This window comes from Salmo salar, chromosome ssa05, assembly GCF_905237065.1.
Source record: "Salmo salar chromosome ssa05, Ssal_v3.1, whole genome shotgun sequence".
Lineage (NCBI taxonomy): Eukaryota > Metazoa > Chordata > Actinopteri > Salmoniformes > Salmonidae > Salmo > Salmo salar.
Genome location: NC_059446.1, coordinates 13,563,208 through 13,578,466, shown reverse-complemented (window position 1 = coordinate 13,578,466; position 15,259 = coordinate 13,563,208). Strand labels below are relative to the sequence as shown.

General features: G+C 42.1%; 1 protein-coding gene across 4 annotated transcripts; it reads left to right on the top strand.

Moving 5' to 3' along the window:
- The first annotated feature begins 3,313 nt into the window (after positions 1-3,313).
- Positions 3,314-13,845, top strand: LOC106604301 (E3 ubiquitin-protein ligase XIAP). Of its 4 annotated transcripts, none has more exons than XM_014198809.2 (8): positions 3,314-3,439; positions 8,777-9,056; positions 9,166-9,727; positions 9,899-9,998; positions 10,092-10,170; positions 10,302-10,341; positions 11,995-12,177; positions 12,676-13,845. In XM_014198809.2, exons 1-8 carry the CDS (start codon positions 3,381-3,383, stop codon positions 12,867-12,869), a joined length of 1,497 nt encoding a protein of 498 aa, XP_014054284.1. In that variant the 5' UTR covers positions 3,314-3,380; the 3' UTR covers positions 12,870-13,845. The 4 variants fall into 4 exon arrangements, with proteins under 4 accessions (XP_014054284.1, XP_014054287.1, XP_014054286.1 ...); XM_014198812.2 differs by having other exon boundaries at positions 11,940-12,177; positions 12,676-12,790; XM_014198811.2 differs by lacking the exon at positions 3,314-3,439 and adding an exon at positions 6,621-6,999.
- The last annotated feature ends 1,414 nt before the right edge of the window (positions 13,846-15,259 follow it).

Below are 15,259 nucleotides of genomic sequence, written 5' to 3'. Positions count from 1 at the left end.
CACATCTGGAGTATTTCTCTTGTCTTTTCCGGTGTCCTGTGTGAATTTAAATATGCTCTCTCTAATTCTCTCTTTCTTTCTTTCTTTCTCTCTCTCGGAGGACCTGAGCCCTAGGACCATGCCTCAAGACTACCTGGCTTAATGACTCCTTGCTGTCCCCAGTCCACCTGGCCGTGCTGCTGCTCCAGTTCCAACTGTTCTGCCTGCGGCTATGGAACCCTGACCTGTTCACCGGACGTGCTACCTGTCCCAGACCTGCTGTCCCAGACCTGCTGGAACCCTGACCTGTTCACCGGACGTGCTACCTGTCCCAGACCTGCTGTTTTCAACTCTCTACAGACAGCAGGAGCGGTAGAGATACTCTCAAAGATCGGCTATGAAAAAGCCAACTGACACTTACTCTTGTGTTACTGACTTGTTGCACCCTCGACAACTACTATGATTATTATTATTTGACCATGCTGGTCATTTATGAACATTTGAACATCTTGGCCATGTGCTGTTATAATCTCCACCCGGCACAGCCAGAAGAGGACTGGCCACCCCTCATAACCTGGTTCCTCTCTAGGTTTCTTCCTAGGTTTTGGCCTTTCTAGGGAGTTTTTCCTAGCCACCGTGCTTCTACACCTGCATTGCTTGCTGTTTGGGGTTTTAGGCTGGGTTTCTGTACAGCATTTTGAGATATCAGCTGATGTAAGAAGGGCTATATAAATACATTTGATTTGATTTGATTCCATATGTAAAAACAAGAGTTCTGTAGTTGTCATGGTGCCCTAGTAGCAGCCTCAGCCTGGTCTAATAGACTAGACGTAACATAGTAAAAGTACATCCGGGACACTGAAACTAGTATGATGTTATGTTTGGTATGGTTGCATAAGACCGATGGTTACTTAAGTTCTGGATTCAGCACCACCTGTTTTTCAAACATTCCTAGATATAGGTTAGCATGATTAGGAGCCATAGTGGTCCCATTGCTGTCCCTTTGGTCTGGAGGAAGAAGTCTCCTCTGAAGAGAAAATAGTTGGAGGTTAGTACAAGTTCAGCCAAGTCCACAATACAATTGGTGCTGGGTAGAGCATTAGGGGGACACCGACCCGTAGAGGTTTGCATTTAACCCAATCCCTCTGAATCAGAGAGGTGCGGGGGGCTGCCTTAATCGACATCTGGGGAACTGCCTTGCTCAGGGGGAGAACGACAGATTTTTACCTTGTCAGCTCGGGAATTCAATCCAGCAACCTTTCGGTTACTGGCCCAACACTCTAACCACTAGGCTACCTGCTAGTCATCCTCACTATCATCCCTCTGCATCAGCACTGCTGTATTCCTCTCTCTCTCTCATTCCTCTCACACTTCAGGCAACTCCTCAAATGATGTTCTCAGAAGATCAGGAATTGGCAGCCAGGTGAAACAAAAAAGCTGGTACTGTCCAGATGCATTTTTCAAACAAAAATATTAGCCAGCAAGCTAGTTAGCCAAGCCAAAAAGTGTTAACTTGTCAGTCAATCTGTAAATCCGTGGCTCAAAAGCACTGTATATGCAATAAAAACTCACTGTTAAAAATAAATGTAAAAAACACCGACAAAATAACTCAATATGTACAGATTTACAGGAGCTCTGTGCTTAGGCTGGCAACCTGGTCTCAGAGCATTTCGTATTATTATGTATGTAAATCGAGGTGCCCCATTTAATATTATATGTTGCCCTTTATATGGTATGTATTAATTTTCTAAACGTACAATATCTTACGAATTCGAAAAACATACAATATGTTATAAATTCGCGAAACATACAATATGTTACAAATTTGCAAAATGTAGGATTTGTTACGTTATAGCGAGGTAGCTGGCTAACATTAGCAAGGCTAGGGGTTAGGGTTATGGTTAAGTGTAGGAGTTAGAATAAAGGATTAAGGTTGGGGTTAGGGTAAGGGTTAGCTAAAAGGGTTAACCCTTTTCTCTCCAATATTCTCCTAATTCTGAGATATTTGGTGACGTTTTCGTGGCACCCAGGAAGAACTTTTGGAATGCCATGCTTATCTAAACTCTATGAATGTACACCTTCATTTCAGCATTAACTATGACCTATAACAAATCAGTTTTCTTGATGTGATGGTTATTAAGGACAAACCTCCCTCTCTACAGATCTCTATAGGAAACCTACGGACAGGAATACCCTCCTTAGAGGTGACAGCTTTCATCCACGTCCACTTATTAATTAAAAGACTCCCTATAAGTCAATTCAGTCGTATCAGAAGAATATGCAGCTCTGATGCCTCTTATCAGAAACGGACCTCACATAAAGGTTTAAGGAAAGGGGGTACAAAGACAATTGGGTAAAACATGCCAATGATCGTTTTGAAGGACTAACACAGTTGGAAAGCCTAAAACCAAAAGAAAAAGAAAAAGTAGAACATGTCCCATCATGCTTTACCCAATACTCACCATTGGGGAAGGCATTTAAGGACATTATCAGGAAGCACTGGTACATTATTGATACTGGCCCACAATTGAAACCCATTTTTAAATATCCCCCACGTATGGTTTTTAAAAGACCTCCAAACATGAGAGATATTGTGGTTAAATCTGATTACCCTCCAGAGAAAAGGGAAAACAATTTTGGATTCCCGAGGGTAATTACAAATGTGGCCAATGTGCTCAATGCAGCTTTACGTACAAATGCAACTCATTTACCCACCCCCGCACAGGACAAATATTTAAGATCAAGGGCCTGATTACTTGCATGTCCACCAATGTTATTTACATGTTGAAATGTCCTTGTGGTCTGTCTTAAATAGGGAAAACCTGTAGAAGCCTTAAGACACAGATCAGTGAGCACCGCAGAAATATACGGACAGGTGAGACAAAAAATATGGTTGCAACTCATTTTGTACAAGCTGGACTTCCTATTAGTTCTCTGAGATACATTGGAATAGAAATGGTCAAGATGTCCTGCAGGGGAGGGGACATAGAGAGGAAACTTCTTCAAAGGGAATCTTTCTGGATCCACAGGCTGAACACGCTGTCTCCTCTTGGCCTTAATGAGGAGTTTGACTTGAAACCATTTTTATAGTTTCGATAATTCAAATTATTATAATTTTTTAAATCCTAATTGAATATTGTATGTGTATGTATATTACTATAAATATTGATCACATTCTCTGTGTATGATCACATATTTTGCTACATTGAATGTTAATATTGAAAAACTATGTTATACATTTTTTACCTCCTGTTTCAGGAAGTGACGTCACTGAGTACTGACCCTATATATAGGACCTCCCACCCCCACCTGGGATATGGATGCCTGATGAAGACCTAAGGGTCGAAACGTTGTAAATACATTTCACCTGGGAGAATGAAAAGCAGTGTGCGGTGTTTTCCATGAGTTTGCCTACAACTCCAGCACTTGTGGAAAGTACCTGGATGTGCGGATGTTCTAAGTAAGTAACAAAATAAATCCCAGCACATAGACGTATCTGATATGGGCAGAAAGCTTAATTTCTTGTTAATTTAACTGCACTGTCCAATTTACAGTACCTATTACAGTGAAATAATACCATGCTATTGTTTGAGGAGAGTGCACAAGTATGAACTTGAAAATGTATTAAACCAATTAGGCACATTTGGGCAGTCTTGATACATGTTGAACAGAAATGCAATGGTTCATTGGATCAGTTTAAAACTTTGCACATACACTACTGCCATCTAGTAGCCAAAATCTAAATTTCCACAAACTTGTGAAACAAAGTGTTTCCTTTCAAATGGTATCAAGAATATGCATATCCTTGCTTCAGGTCCTGAGCTACAGGCAGTTAGATTTGGGTATGTCATTTTAGGCGAAGATTAAAAAAAGGTTCAGATCCTTAAGAGGTTTAAATGCGGAAGACACATTTCAGTTGAAGGCATTCAGTTGTACAACTGACTAGGTATCAGTTTTCTGGCACACAGAGCTGCTGAGGCATCACCCAAGTGGCTGATACAGAGTGGAAGAGGAGAACTCCAGTGGCTATAAGAGCTGTGCTTTCTTGGGCAGGAGCTGAATAACTGCACCTCAAATGTTCTACTGCTTGAGCTCCTGTTCCTCTTGTAGAATATTAGCTCAAACGTATTGTTGAGCTCCTGCACCTAAACTGTAAACAGTACCGACACCCAAAATGAGTACCGGCACCTATTTCAGTCCAAGTCGAGCGCTGTATAAGATTCAGGCTGGTTCCCAGACTTGCCCTCTACAAGATCATCAGCAGACTCCATCATCTACCGTCCTCTGACCAGCTGTCTCCACTCAAGCCATAAATAAACTGACCCGCTCTTCTGAGGATGCAGCTTTCAAAGACCTGGCCTCTATTGGTTGACCTGTCATGAAATATTGCTTGTGTCACAGTTGTCGAAAGGAGAAGAGGACCAAAGTGCAGCGTTCCACATTTTATTTATACTGTGAAACTATGCAATACATAAATACATTGAATATATAAAAATAAAAAAAACATGACGCAGTGATGAACACATACACAACTCAAAATGAATCACCCACAAAACCCAGGTGGAAAAACACCTACTTAAGTATGATCTCCAATTAGAGACAACGAGGACCAGCTGCCTCTAATTGGAGATCATCCCAAATAAAACCCCAACATAGAAATACAAAACTAGAACCTAAACATAGAAATATAAAACATAGAAAAAAACCTGTTACGCCCTGACCTACTCTACCATAGAAAATAACACCCTTCTATGGTCAGGATGTGACAGCTTGTTTGTTTTTTGCTCTTGAAGAGCTTTGAGATTCTATGAAAATCACTGTAGAAATGTAATAAATAATAATTATTAAAGGCTATTTGAGTTCATTGAATCGGACATAAAAATACATTTTGGGTAGAAGGATGTTTGGATTAATGAACAACTCCAAAAATGGAAATAAATGACAGCATCACATTTCCGATGTCACATAGGCCTAATGTGTAAACTTCACAGAAAGTCTGGGGTGGTTTAGAAAGAAGGATCTGTGCCGTTTCACCTTTAAAACCACAGAAATGCCCATATTCTTCCCATATCACTTTTGTTTTGGTCAGGGTTTACAAAATCTCTCTCGCTCTGTGTGTGTAGACTTGGGAGAAACAAATGGTGGATAATTGGATTGAGCATATAAAATAAAAAGCAGCCCTGGCCCTTTTGCCTCCCTTATTGAAAGTCAATGTATAGTCAAAGTATCTATTATATTGACAAGATGGTCGAGTGACTGCTCTAACAATGGAAATACATGTCCTCAAACATGGAAGGGTGGCGAGGTGTGACCATTCTAGTCAATGAGAGGGCAAATAGGTGTGAACAACAAGCACAACTCCAATAATATATATATTTTTTTCAAAGTTTCCCGAGACGCCACGTGCGTCCACTTATAACTGTGCAGTCATAACAACCTAGCCATTATGAAACATATATTCTATCAAATAAGCCTCACCTAGCAAATTAGCAATTACATTTTTTTGTTGACCAAATTCGACACTCATTGATCTTCATACAAAAGTTCCTCACTTCAGTTTTGGTTGGATTAAACCCTCTCGCTTCGCCTCTTCCTCTCTGGTATAGCCTACATCCCTGTCCATACATCCACTTTCATCAAAACAGCCTATTACTCATTTCTCATTTATAATTTTTTATTTTATTTATTTCACCTTTATTTAACCAGGTAGGCCAGTTGAGAACAAGTTCTCATTTACAACTGCGACCTGGCCAAGATAAAGCAAAGCAGTGAGACAAAAACAACAACACAGAGTTACACATAAACAAACGTACAGTCAATAACACAAAAGAAAAGAAAAATAGAAAAATATATGTACAGTGTGCGCAAATGTAGAAAAGTAGGGAGGTAGGCAATAAATAGGCCCTAGAGGCGAAAATAATTACAATTTAGCATTAATACTGGAGTGATAGATGTGAAGATGATGATGTGCAAGTACAGATACTGGAGTGCAAAAGAGCAAGAGGGTAAGTAATAATATGGGGATGAGGTAGTCAGGTGTGCTATTTACAGATTGGCTGTGTATAGGTACAGTGATCAGTAAGCTGCTCTGACAGCTGATGCTTAAAGTTAGAGAGGGAGATATAAGACTCCAGCTTCAGAGATTTTTGCAATTCGTTCCAGTTATTGGCAGCAGAGAACTGGAAGATTGGCAGTCAAAGGAAGTGTTGGCTTTGGGGATGACCAGTGCAATATACGTGCTGGAGCGGTGCTACGGGTGGCTGTTGCTATGGTGACCAGTGAGCTGAGATAAGGCGGGGCTTTACCTAGCAAAGACTTATAGATGACCTGGAGCCAGTGGGTTTGGTGACGATATGTAGTGAGGGCCAGCCAACAAGAGCATACAGGTCGCAGTGATGGGTTTCGACCCCAATGTAATGGAAATGCCGCGTTCAAGTACTAGTGGGAACTAGAACTTGCCTACTTAGAGGTGTCAAACTCATTCCATGGAGGGCCCAGTGTCTGCAGGTTTTTCATTTCAATTAAGCCCTAGACAACCAGGTGTGGGGAGTTCCTTGCTAATTAGTGACCGTAATTCATCAATCAAGTACAAGGGAGGAGCGAAACCCCACAGACACTCTGTCCTCTGTGGAATAAGTTTGACAGTTACGTTTGGTTGTAGTTATAAATTTGGTTGTAGTTATACACGTGCTCCGTTCAACCATTTAGCAAGTCAGAAATGTCAGAGTTTCCTAGTTCTGATTTCAGCTTGAACGCAGCAAAACTAGCACGAATTCCCCATACTTCCCCCCTTTTCTTCCTACGTCATAAACGATCTATTTCCACAATGGTGGTCAGGTGGGCCGCCCCTTTACTGGTGCGCAGAACAACACCGACGCTGAACTGACTTCCCCAAACCATGGTTAAATAGTCTGGTCAAAAAATATTGGCGATCTATCTTATTTGGAAAGGAGACGGGCAGCATCCAATACCTCAGAGGCACTAGGTGACATCCAAGCTTTTCTAAGGTATTTGTATTGGGTATGTCTTTGCATGCATTTTCAACTGTTACGGTTGACAGCTCGTCGGTCGTGTTACGTTACTGTCTATGGCGAAACAGCTCAATATCGACTGATCAAAGTGCATTATAGACATTTAACGTTGGCTTTATTTGTTTTCGTTATTAGACAATGTTTTTGTTTTATTTAACTATGTCCTAAATATCATTGGAAGAGTGGTAATCCCTGACAGCGCGCATCCATGCCCAGCAGAATAAATACTCAACTGTCAAACAGGACAATCGGCAGCACATTGCGATCCGCGTCAACCTATATTTATGTTTGGCGCTTTTGTCTGACTATAGACACAAACAAGAGCCTGTGAACTTTCCAGAATTTACGTGACCCCCCCCCCCCCAATGTGTCCATCTGACTGTTGCGATTGAGTGGGAACGGTGAGTCAGATTGGAGTTTGAACCAATGGCACGGCGCTAGTGTGCGGAAAAGGTCATCCAGACCCCTTGGCATGCACTTTGCACATGTATGATCAGCCTATTGCTGTCGTTCAACCAAGTGGTGCCACATCCATCCATATCTATCCTTCCTGTGCATTGAGGTTTAAGGTTCAGTTTAGCTCTGATCAGTAACAGATGGGCGACATATAAAAGTACTAAACTGTAGTTATAGTTATACAATCATGAAAAGCTAGCCAGTTCATAGTCAAGAATATGTTATGCTCAGGGCCCTGTTTATGATGATGGCATGAACATGATGCCTTTTGGAGCTGTCAGGGAGAGCATGGGATGAGTGGGTACAGAACATTTTCCTAGGACATCATCACATATTTACTCATCTGTTTTCACAGCAATATGGCAGGTTCATGTTAGTGTGAGAGTGTTGCCTGAGAAACCATGACAACCTCCAGTCTAACTGAACGTTTAAGTCTGAAACTTGCCTTGCTTGCTGCGATGGACATGGCAGGTATACAAAATATTAAAACCAGCATGACCAATATTGGTTGGTTGATTGTTAGCATAGACAGTAGCCAATTTCTATTCCATAGGAATGATCGTTCTATGTTTGGTAGCCTGGGTGGCTGTCTGTTGCTGCTTTAGCCAACTTATCTATCCTAACACAAGGCATGGCAACGATGTACTGTATGTAATTGATTGCATTACTGTTGATAGCAGGAACAATGATGGGATTGGATCATGGTTTGATTGGTGAATACAGCCTGCGGTGAAATACCTGATTGTTCTGACAACGGTTCCTGATCCTCCATGTTGGTGGGGATGTGTGGTGTGAAAGTAGCATAACGCCTAGCCTACAGTAGCCCAACATTGATAAGGCTGGGTATTGATTGTGTTGCAACACACTACTCAAAGAGGGCTGATTGATTCACTTCACAAAGTAAGCGTTATGTAACTCCTTTCCTACGAAATGCTGAGCATTGTTGATCATAGGAACGAATGGAAAACTGAGGCCAGTGCTCACTTAAAATAGTGTTCGTTACATTTAGCTGTGTGTGTCGTTGTGTGCTCACTTTGTGTATGTGTTATGGTCTATGTATTCCTGTGGTGAGCAGGGCGGCCTGGTAGTGTGAGAACATATTCCAGAGCCTGTTCCTGCCTCTCCACCCCTCACATGTAACAGCCACGCCTTCATGTGACCATAGCAATGTGCATATTGCCATCTAGTGGTACTCTAGGAAATACAATGCTGTCTCTTGTCAAACTTCTGCATTTACATGGTGTCTGTTCAGATTCCTGATAGCTTGTTCACTAGCGCCTCCGGAAATGACTTTATATCTATTTTTTCAGCTCATTCATCCTAGGCAGCCCAGCCCAGCCCTGTGTCGTGATGTCAGGCCCCGGGAGAGACAGTGATATGGAGTCGGACCATGCAATAGACTGGTCCATGATGGACATGCGGCTGGACTCGTTCCGGGGTTCCCTCCTGGCCCAGCAGGTGTCAGCGGAGAGGCTGGCCCGCGCTGGGTTCTACTTCACGGGACAGGCCGACAAGGTGCGCTGCTTCAGCTGCCACAAGACTGTAGAGAACTGGTGTGGAGGTGACGCACCCGTGGAGAGGCACGTGGAGGTGAGGATGAAAGGGGGATGACGATGATGCCCAAAACTTTTTTGTATATATATTTTTTCATTATCTCTTGTTTCTGCCAAATTATCATACTACTGTTGCAACGTTTCAGGTCTCCCCCACCTGTAAGTTCCTGAGCTGCACCCATCGATCCAGGGTTAACTCTCTTCAAGGTGCCATGATGACCAATGAAACCTCCTACAACGAAGACGCTGAGGACATGGAGTTCCGCCTGAGGACGGGAGAGGTGGTAGACGATACCACCTACCCCATGGCCCCGCACATGGCCAGTGAAGACTCCCGGTTCAACACCTTCGGCCCGTGGCCCTCCACATCCCCGGTCCGACCTAGAGAGCTGGCCCAGGCGGGGCTCTTCTATCTGGGGGAGGGAGACCAGGTGCAGTGCTTCTGCTGTGGAAGGATGCTGAAAGGCTGGGAGGCCGGGGACACTGCGTGGGGAGAGCACTCCAAACACTACCCCTACTGCTTCTTCATCCTGGGGCATGATGTGGGGAACCTCCCCTCTCAGGGGGGGAGGGAGGTGGGGGAGACCAGGCCACGCCCGGGTCCTCAGGCATCCATGCAGAGCTTTGAGGAGAGGCTAGGCAGCTTTGCAGGAATCCAGCACCCTATTGACCACGAGAGGCTGGCCAGAGCAGGCTTCTACAACACAGGTGAGACCTGGGAGCGGTGTAGACTAGAGCTTTGGCTGTGAGAAAAGTACAATTCATATATACAATCCATGCTTACTATTACTTGCTATGGTAAAAGGGCCAGGGAGGAGTTGATATGGAAAGGACCGGGTATATATCCTAACGTGTGTGTGTGTTGGTGTGTTGGTGCAGGTACACCAGACCATGTGGGCTGTTTCCGCTGTGGTGGAGGTCTGAAGGGCTGGCAGCAGGACGAGGATCCCTGGGAGGAGCACGCCAAACACTATCCTGGGTAAAAACACACACACTCACAAGTAGAAAGTAAACAACCATATGCATGCTTCTTTTCCCTGTCACTAACATTGCGTGTCATGTTTTAATCCAGGTGCAGTTTTCTACTGGCAGAGAAAGGACAGGAGTTTGTCAGCAGCGTTCAGCTACAAGGTTCAGGCTGGAACAATGCTGTATGTCTCCAAGACTTCATCCTCCTAACCCTGACCTCTAACCCCTAAACTTGTGGTCAAACATATTAAACTGCACCCATCCTTGCATGACTCCTACCATATCAAATTCCTTCCTTCTATTGATTTCCCAGGCTTCAAGTCACTTAAATGGATGTTCAAGTCATGAGACAGGTAAAACCATTTTTTTGATGTAACATTGTAAAGTTGTTCCCCTTTCACTTTTTTTTTTATTCATTAGAGTTTTGGAACTTTAGCTAAAGGTATTGTTAGATTATATATACAGTACCTGTCAAAAGTTTGGACACCTACTCATTCAAGGGTTTTTCTTCACTTTTACTATTTTCTACATTGTAAAATAATAGTGAAGACATCAAAACTATGAAATAACACATATGGAATCATGTAGTAACCAAAAAAGTATTAAACAAATTAAAATATATTTGAGATTCTTATAAGTAGCCACCCTTTGCCTTGATGACAGCATTGCAAAATCTTGGCATTCTCTCAACCAGCGTCACCTGGAATGCTCTTCCAACAGTCTTGAAGGAGTTCCCACATGCTGAGCACTTGTTGGCTGCTTTTCCTTCACTCGGCGGTCCAACTCATCTCAAACCATCTCAATTGGGTTGAGGTTGAGTGATTGGTCAAATAGCCCTTACACAGCCTGGAGGTGTGTTTTGGGTCATTGTCCTGTTTGAAAAACAAATGATAGTCCCACTAAGCGCAAATCAGATGAGATGGCGTATTGCTGCAGAATGCTGTGGTAGCCAGACTGGTTAAGTGTGCCTTGAATTCTAAATGAATCACCAACAGTGTCACCAGCAAAGCACCATCACACCTCCTACTCTATGCGTCATGGTGGGAACCACACTTGCGGTCATCAGTTCACCTACTCTGCGTCTCACAAAGACATGGCAGTTGGAACAAATTTGGACAGATTTCTACCGGTCTAATGTCCATTGCTCATGCTTCTTGGCCAAAGCAAGTCTCTTATTATTATTGGTGTCCTTTAGTAGTGGTTTCTTTGCAGCAATTCGACCATGAAGGCCTGATTCATGCAGTCTCCTCTGAACTGTTGATGTGTCTGTTACTTGAACTCTGTGAAGCATTTATTTAGGCTGCAATTTCTGAGGTAACACTAGGTCTTCCTTTCCTGTGGCGGTCCTCATGAGAGCCAGTTTCATCATAGTGCTTCATGGCTTTTGCGACTGCACTTGAAGAAACCTTCAAAGTTCTTGAAATGTTCCGGATTGACTGACCTTCATATCTTAAAGTAATGATGGACTGTCGTTTCTCTTTGCTTATTTGAGCTCTTCTTGCCATAATATGGACTTGGTCTTTTACCAAATAGGGCGCTCTTCTGTATACCACCCCTACCTTGTCACAACACAACTGATTAGCTCAAACGCATTAAGAAGGAAAGAAATTCCACAAATGAACTTTTAACAAGGCACACCTGTTAATTGAAATGCATTCCGGGTGACTACCTCATGATGCTGGTTGAGAGAATGCCAAGAGTGTGCAAAGCTGTCATCAAGGCAAAGGGTGGCTTCTTTCAAGAATCTCAAATATAAAATATATAAAATATTTGTTTAACACTTATTTTTAATTTTTTTTGGTTACCACATGATTCCATATGTTATTTCATAGTTTTGATGTCTTCACTATTATTCTACAATGTAGAAAATAGCAAAAATAAAGAAAAACCCTTGAATGAGTTGGTGTGTCCTAATGTTTGACTGGTACTTATATCTCTCTCTCTCTCACAGGGTGCTATTTCCATCACCTACTAGTACATGCTCAGTCTCCTCCCTCTCTCTACAGAGGTGCTGCAGTCAGCCAATGCCCAGAAGGCGGTGGAGATGGGTCTGGAGCCTGCCTTGGTAGAGAGGACTATACAGGAGAGGATACGCAGGGATGGGACAGGCTACTCCACCATGGAAACTCTGCTGCAGGACTGCTTTAACAGAGACCCTGACAGCGACGCAGGGACAGCAGAGAACCATGGTATGTGTCTCATAAGGGGGAAACTCTTAGCATTGCTTGCTAGTATCATTTTATCAGGGCACTGGTCTATTAAAACTGTTATTGAGGTTTACAGTGTAAGTCAAATTCCTGAATTTATTCCACAGGATTTTGCAATTTGACCTTGTTTATCCAGTAACAATGCTATTCACACTGTAGGTCTACATGAGGCTTGGCTATAGAAGGAACAATACAAAAATATATAATATTTAACCTTCATTTAGGCAAGTCAGTTAAGTACAAATTCTTATTTACAATGACAGCCTAGGAACAGTGGGTTAACTGCCTTGTTCAGGGGCAAAAAGATAGATTTTTACCTTGTCAGCTCGGGGATTCGATCTAGCAACCTTTCGGTTACTGGCCCAATGCTCTAACCACTAGGCTACCTGCCGCCCCCAAAACATAATCGAGCTGTGTTGGTCAGTGTTCTAAGTACTTCATTGTGCTCGGTTACCAACTGCTGTTTCTCCCCTATTTCAGACGAGGATCCCCTTGAGAAGCTACGGAAGCTGCAGAGGGAGAAACAGTGCAAAGTGTGTATGGACAGAGACATCTGCATCGTCTTCATCCCCTGTGGGCACCTGGTCGTCTGCAAGGAGTGTTCCCAGGCCCTTGACAAGTGTCCCATCTGCTGTAGAGCCATTACACAGAAGATCAAGACCTACATCTCCTAACATGCAACCTGGTGTCAGGGATTGTCGTCTCAGAGCAGGAGTGCTGACCTAGGACCAGGTCCTGTCTCTTACTCATTATGTTTTAAAAGGCAAAAGTTATCCTAGATCAGCACCTAATATGAGATGCTTAATGAATGTGGGCCCAAGAGGATGAGACTCTTTTTAAATGGCAATGCTGCTTTACCTTCTCAATTATTTTATTAACACATGCTTTCCTACTACAAATGTACATAAAGATATATTATATTTGAGGAGGACCACTGTAAATATGAATAAGAGAATCATGAGAGGTGTGGTGATTTTATTTTTCAATTATTGTTTTAAAGATAATGACAGACACTTCCTTGTTATGTGATGTAGTGTTCGCTCACTGATACAATACCCAAGAGGCAATGGGCCTCTGAATCTTCGAACCAAGATGAGAAACTAAGGTTGAGACTAGATGGAGTACAGCTACAGACAGAAGGGACTTTACATAGCAGGTTAGCAGAACTAACGAAGGTTAGGAAAATGTACGTAGCAGGTTAGGAAAACAAGGTAAAGGTTAAGAAAAGGGATAGGGTTAGCTAAAATGATACTGTTGTCCCGATGTGAGTCAAACATGCAACTTTTTGTCCATGGCTGTACTCCATCTACCCACAGTTCTGATACTTCTGCTGTACAGGACCATGATCTACCATTGCAGTTATCAACAGTGCCTTTTCAAATAGTTTCATTTACTTATTGTGTGTATATTTTCTTTATTCAGACTATTATGCCATTTCCATGTTTTTGTCATTTCTCTTAATATTATGAAGTTGTTGACTGGGCTTTCCTTATTGGTTTGCAAATCATGCGTTTCTCGTTAGTTTGCAAATTACAGGTTTCTGAAATAGAAGTCCTGAGGGTTCCCAAACGTAGGTTCCTTAGGCCAACTAGTATGCTTTCACTTGTATGATTCATTATGTGTGCTCTGTGAATAAATGGATGAATTGTATACTTTGATCAATTTCCATTATTTAGGTATAATGGCATAACTGATATCCACTTCATTATGTGATTTAGTTGTGGCGATCACATCAAAATATTGTACCTCTTTAAATCATGTTATTTTGAAATTAATCTTTCCTTTGCACTTCAGTGCAACTCCTGTTTGACCAAAAGTGGAAAATAAATCATGTTTTTAAAAATATCTGTACTTTCATGTATGCTGCTAACATTACTAACGCTACTTACGCTGCTATTACTAACGCTACAAATATTACTAATTATACTAACGCTGCTATTACTAACGCTGCTAACACTACTAACAATGCTGCTAACACTACTAACGCTGCTATTACTAACGCTACTAACATTACTAACGCTGCTAACACTGCTAGCACTGCTAACATTACTAACGCTGCTAATGCTACTAACACTGCTAGCATTACTAACACTGCTAACAATGACACTAACGCTACTAACATTACTAACACTGCTAACATTATTAACGTTACTAACGTTACTAACACTGCTAGCATTACTAACGCTACTAACACTGCTAACATTACTAACACTGCTAACATTACTAATGCTACTAACACTGCTAACATTACTAATGCTACTAACACTGCTAACATTACTAACGCTACTAACACTGCTAACATTACTAACACTGCTAACATTACTAATGCTACTAACACTGCTAACATTACTAATGCTACTAACACTGCTAACATTACTAATGCTACTAACACTGCTAACATTACCAACACTACTAACACTACTAACATTACTAACACTGCTAACATTATTAACGTTACTAACGTTACTAACACTGCTAGCATTACTAACGCTACTAACACTGCTAACATTACTAACACTGCTAACACTGCTAACATTACTAACACTGCTAACATTACTAATGCTACTAACACTGCTAACATTACTAATGCTACTAACACTGCTAACATTACTAACACTACTAACATTACTAACACTGCTAACATTATTAATAATACTAACACTGTTAAAATTACTTACACTACTAACACTACTAACATTACTAACACTTAACATTACTAATGCTACTAACACTGTTAACATTACTAATGTAACCGATGTGAAATGGCTAGTTAGTTAGCAGTGGTGCGCGCTAATAGCATTTCAATCAGTGACGTCACTCGCTCTGAGACCTGAAGTGGTTGTTCCCCTTGCGTTGCAAGGGCCGCGGCTTTTGTGGCGCGATGGGTAACGATGCTTCGTGGGTGTCAGTTGTTGATGGGTGCAAGGGTCCCTGGTTCGAGCCCGGGTTGGGGCGAAGAGAGGGACGAAACCTACACTGTTACACTAACACTACTAACGCTACTAACACTGTTAACATTACTAACGCTACTAACACTGTTAACATTACTAATGCTACTAACACT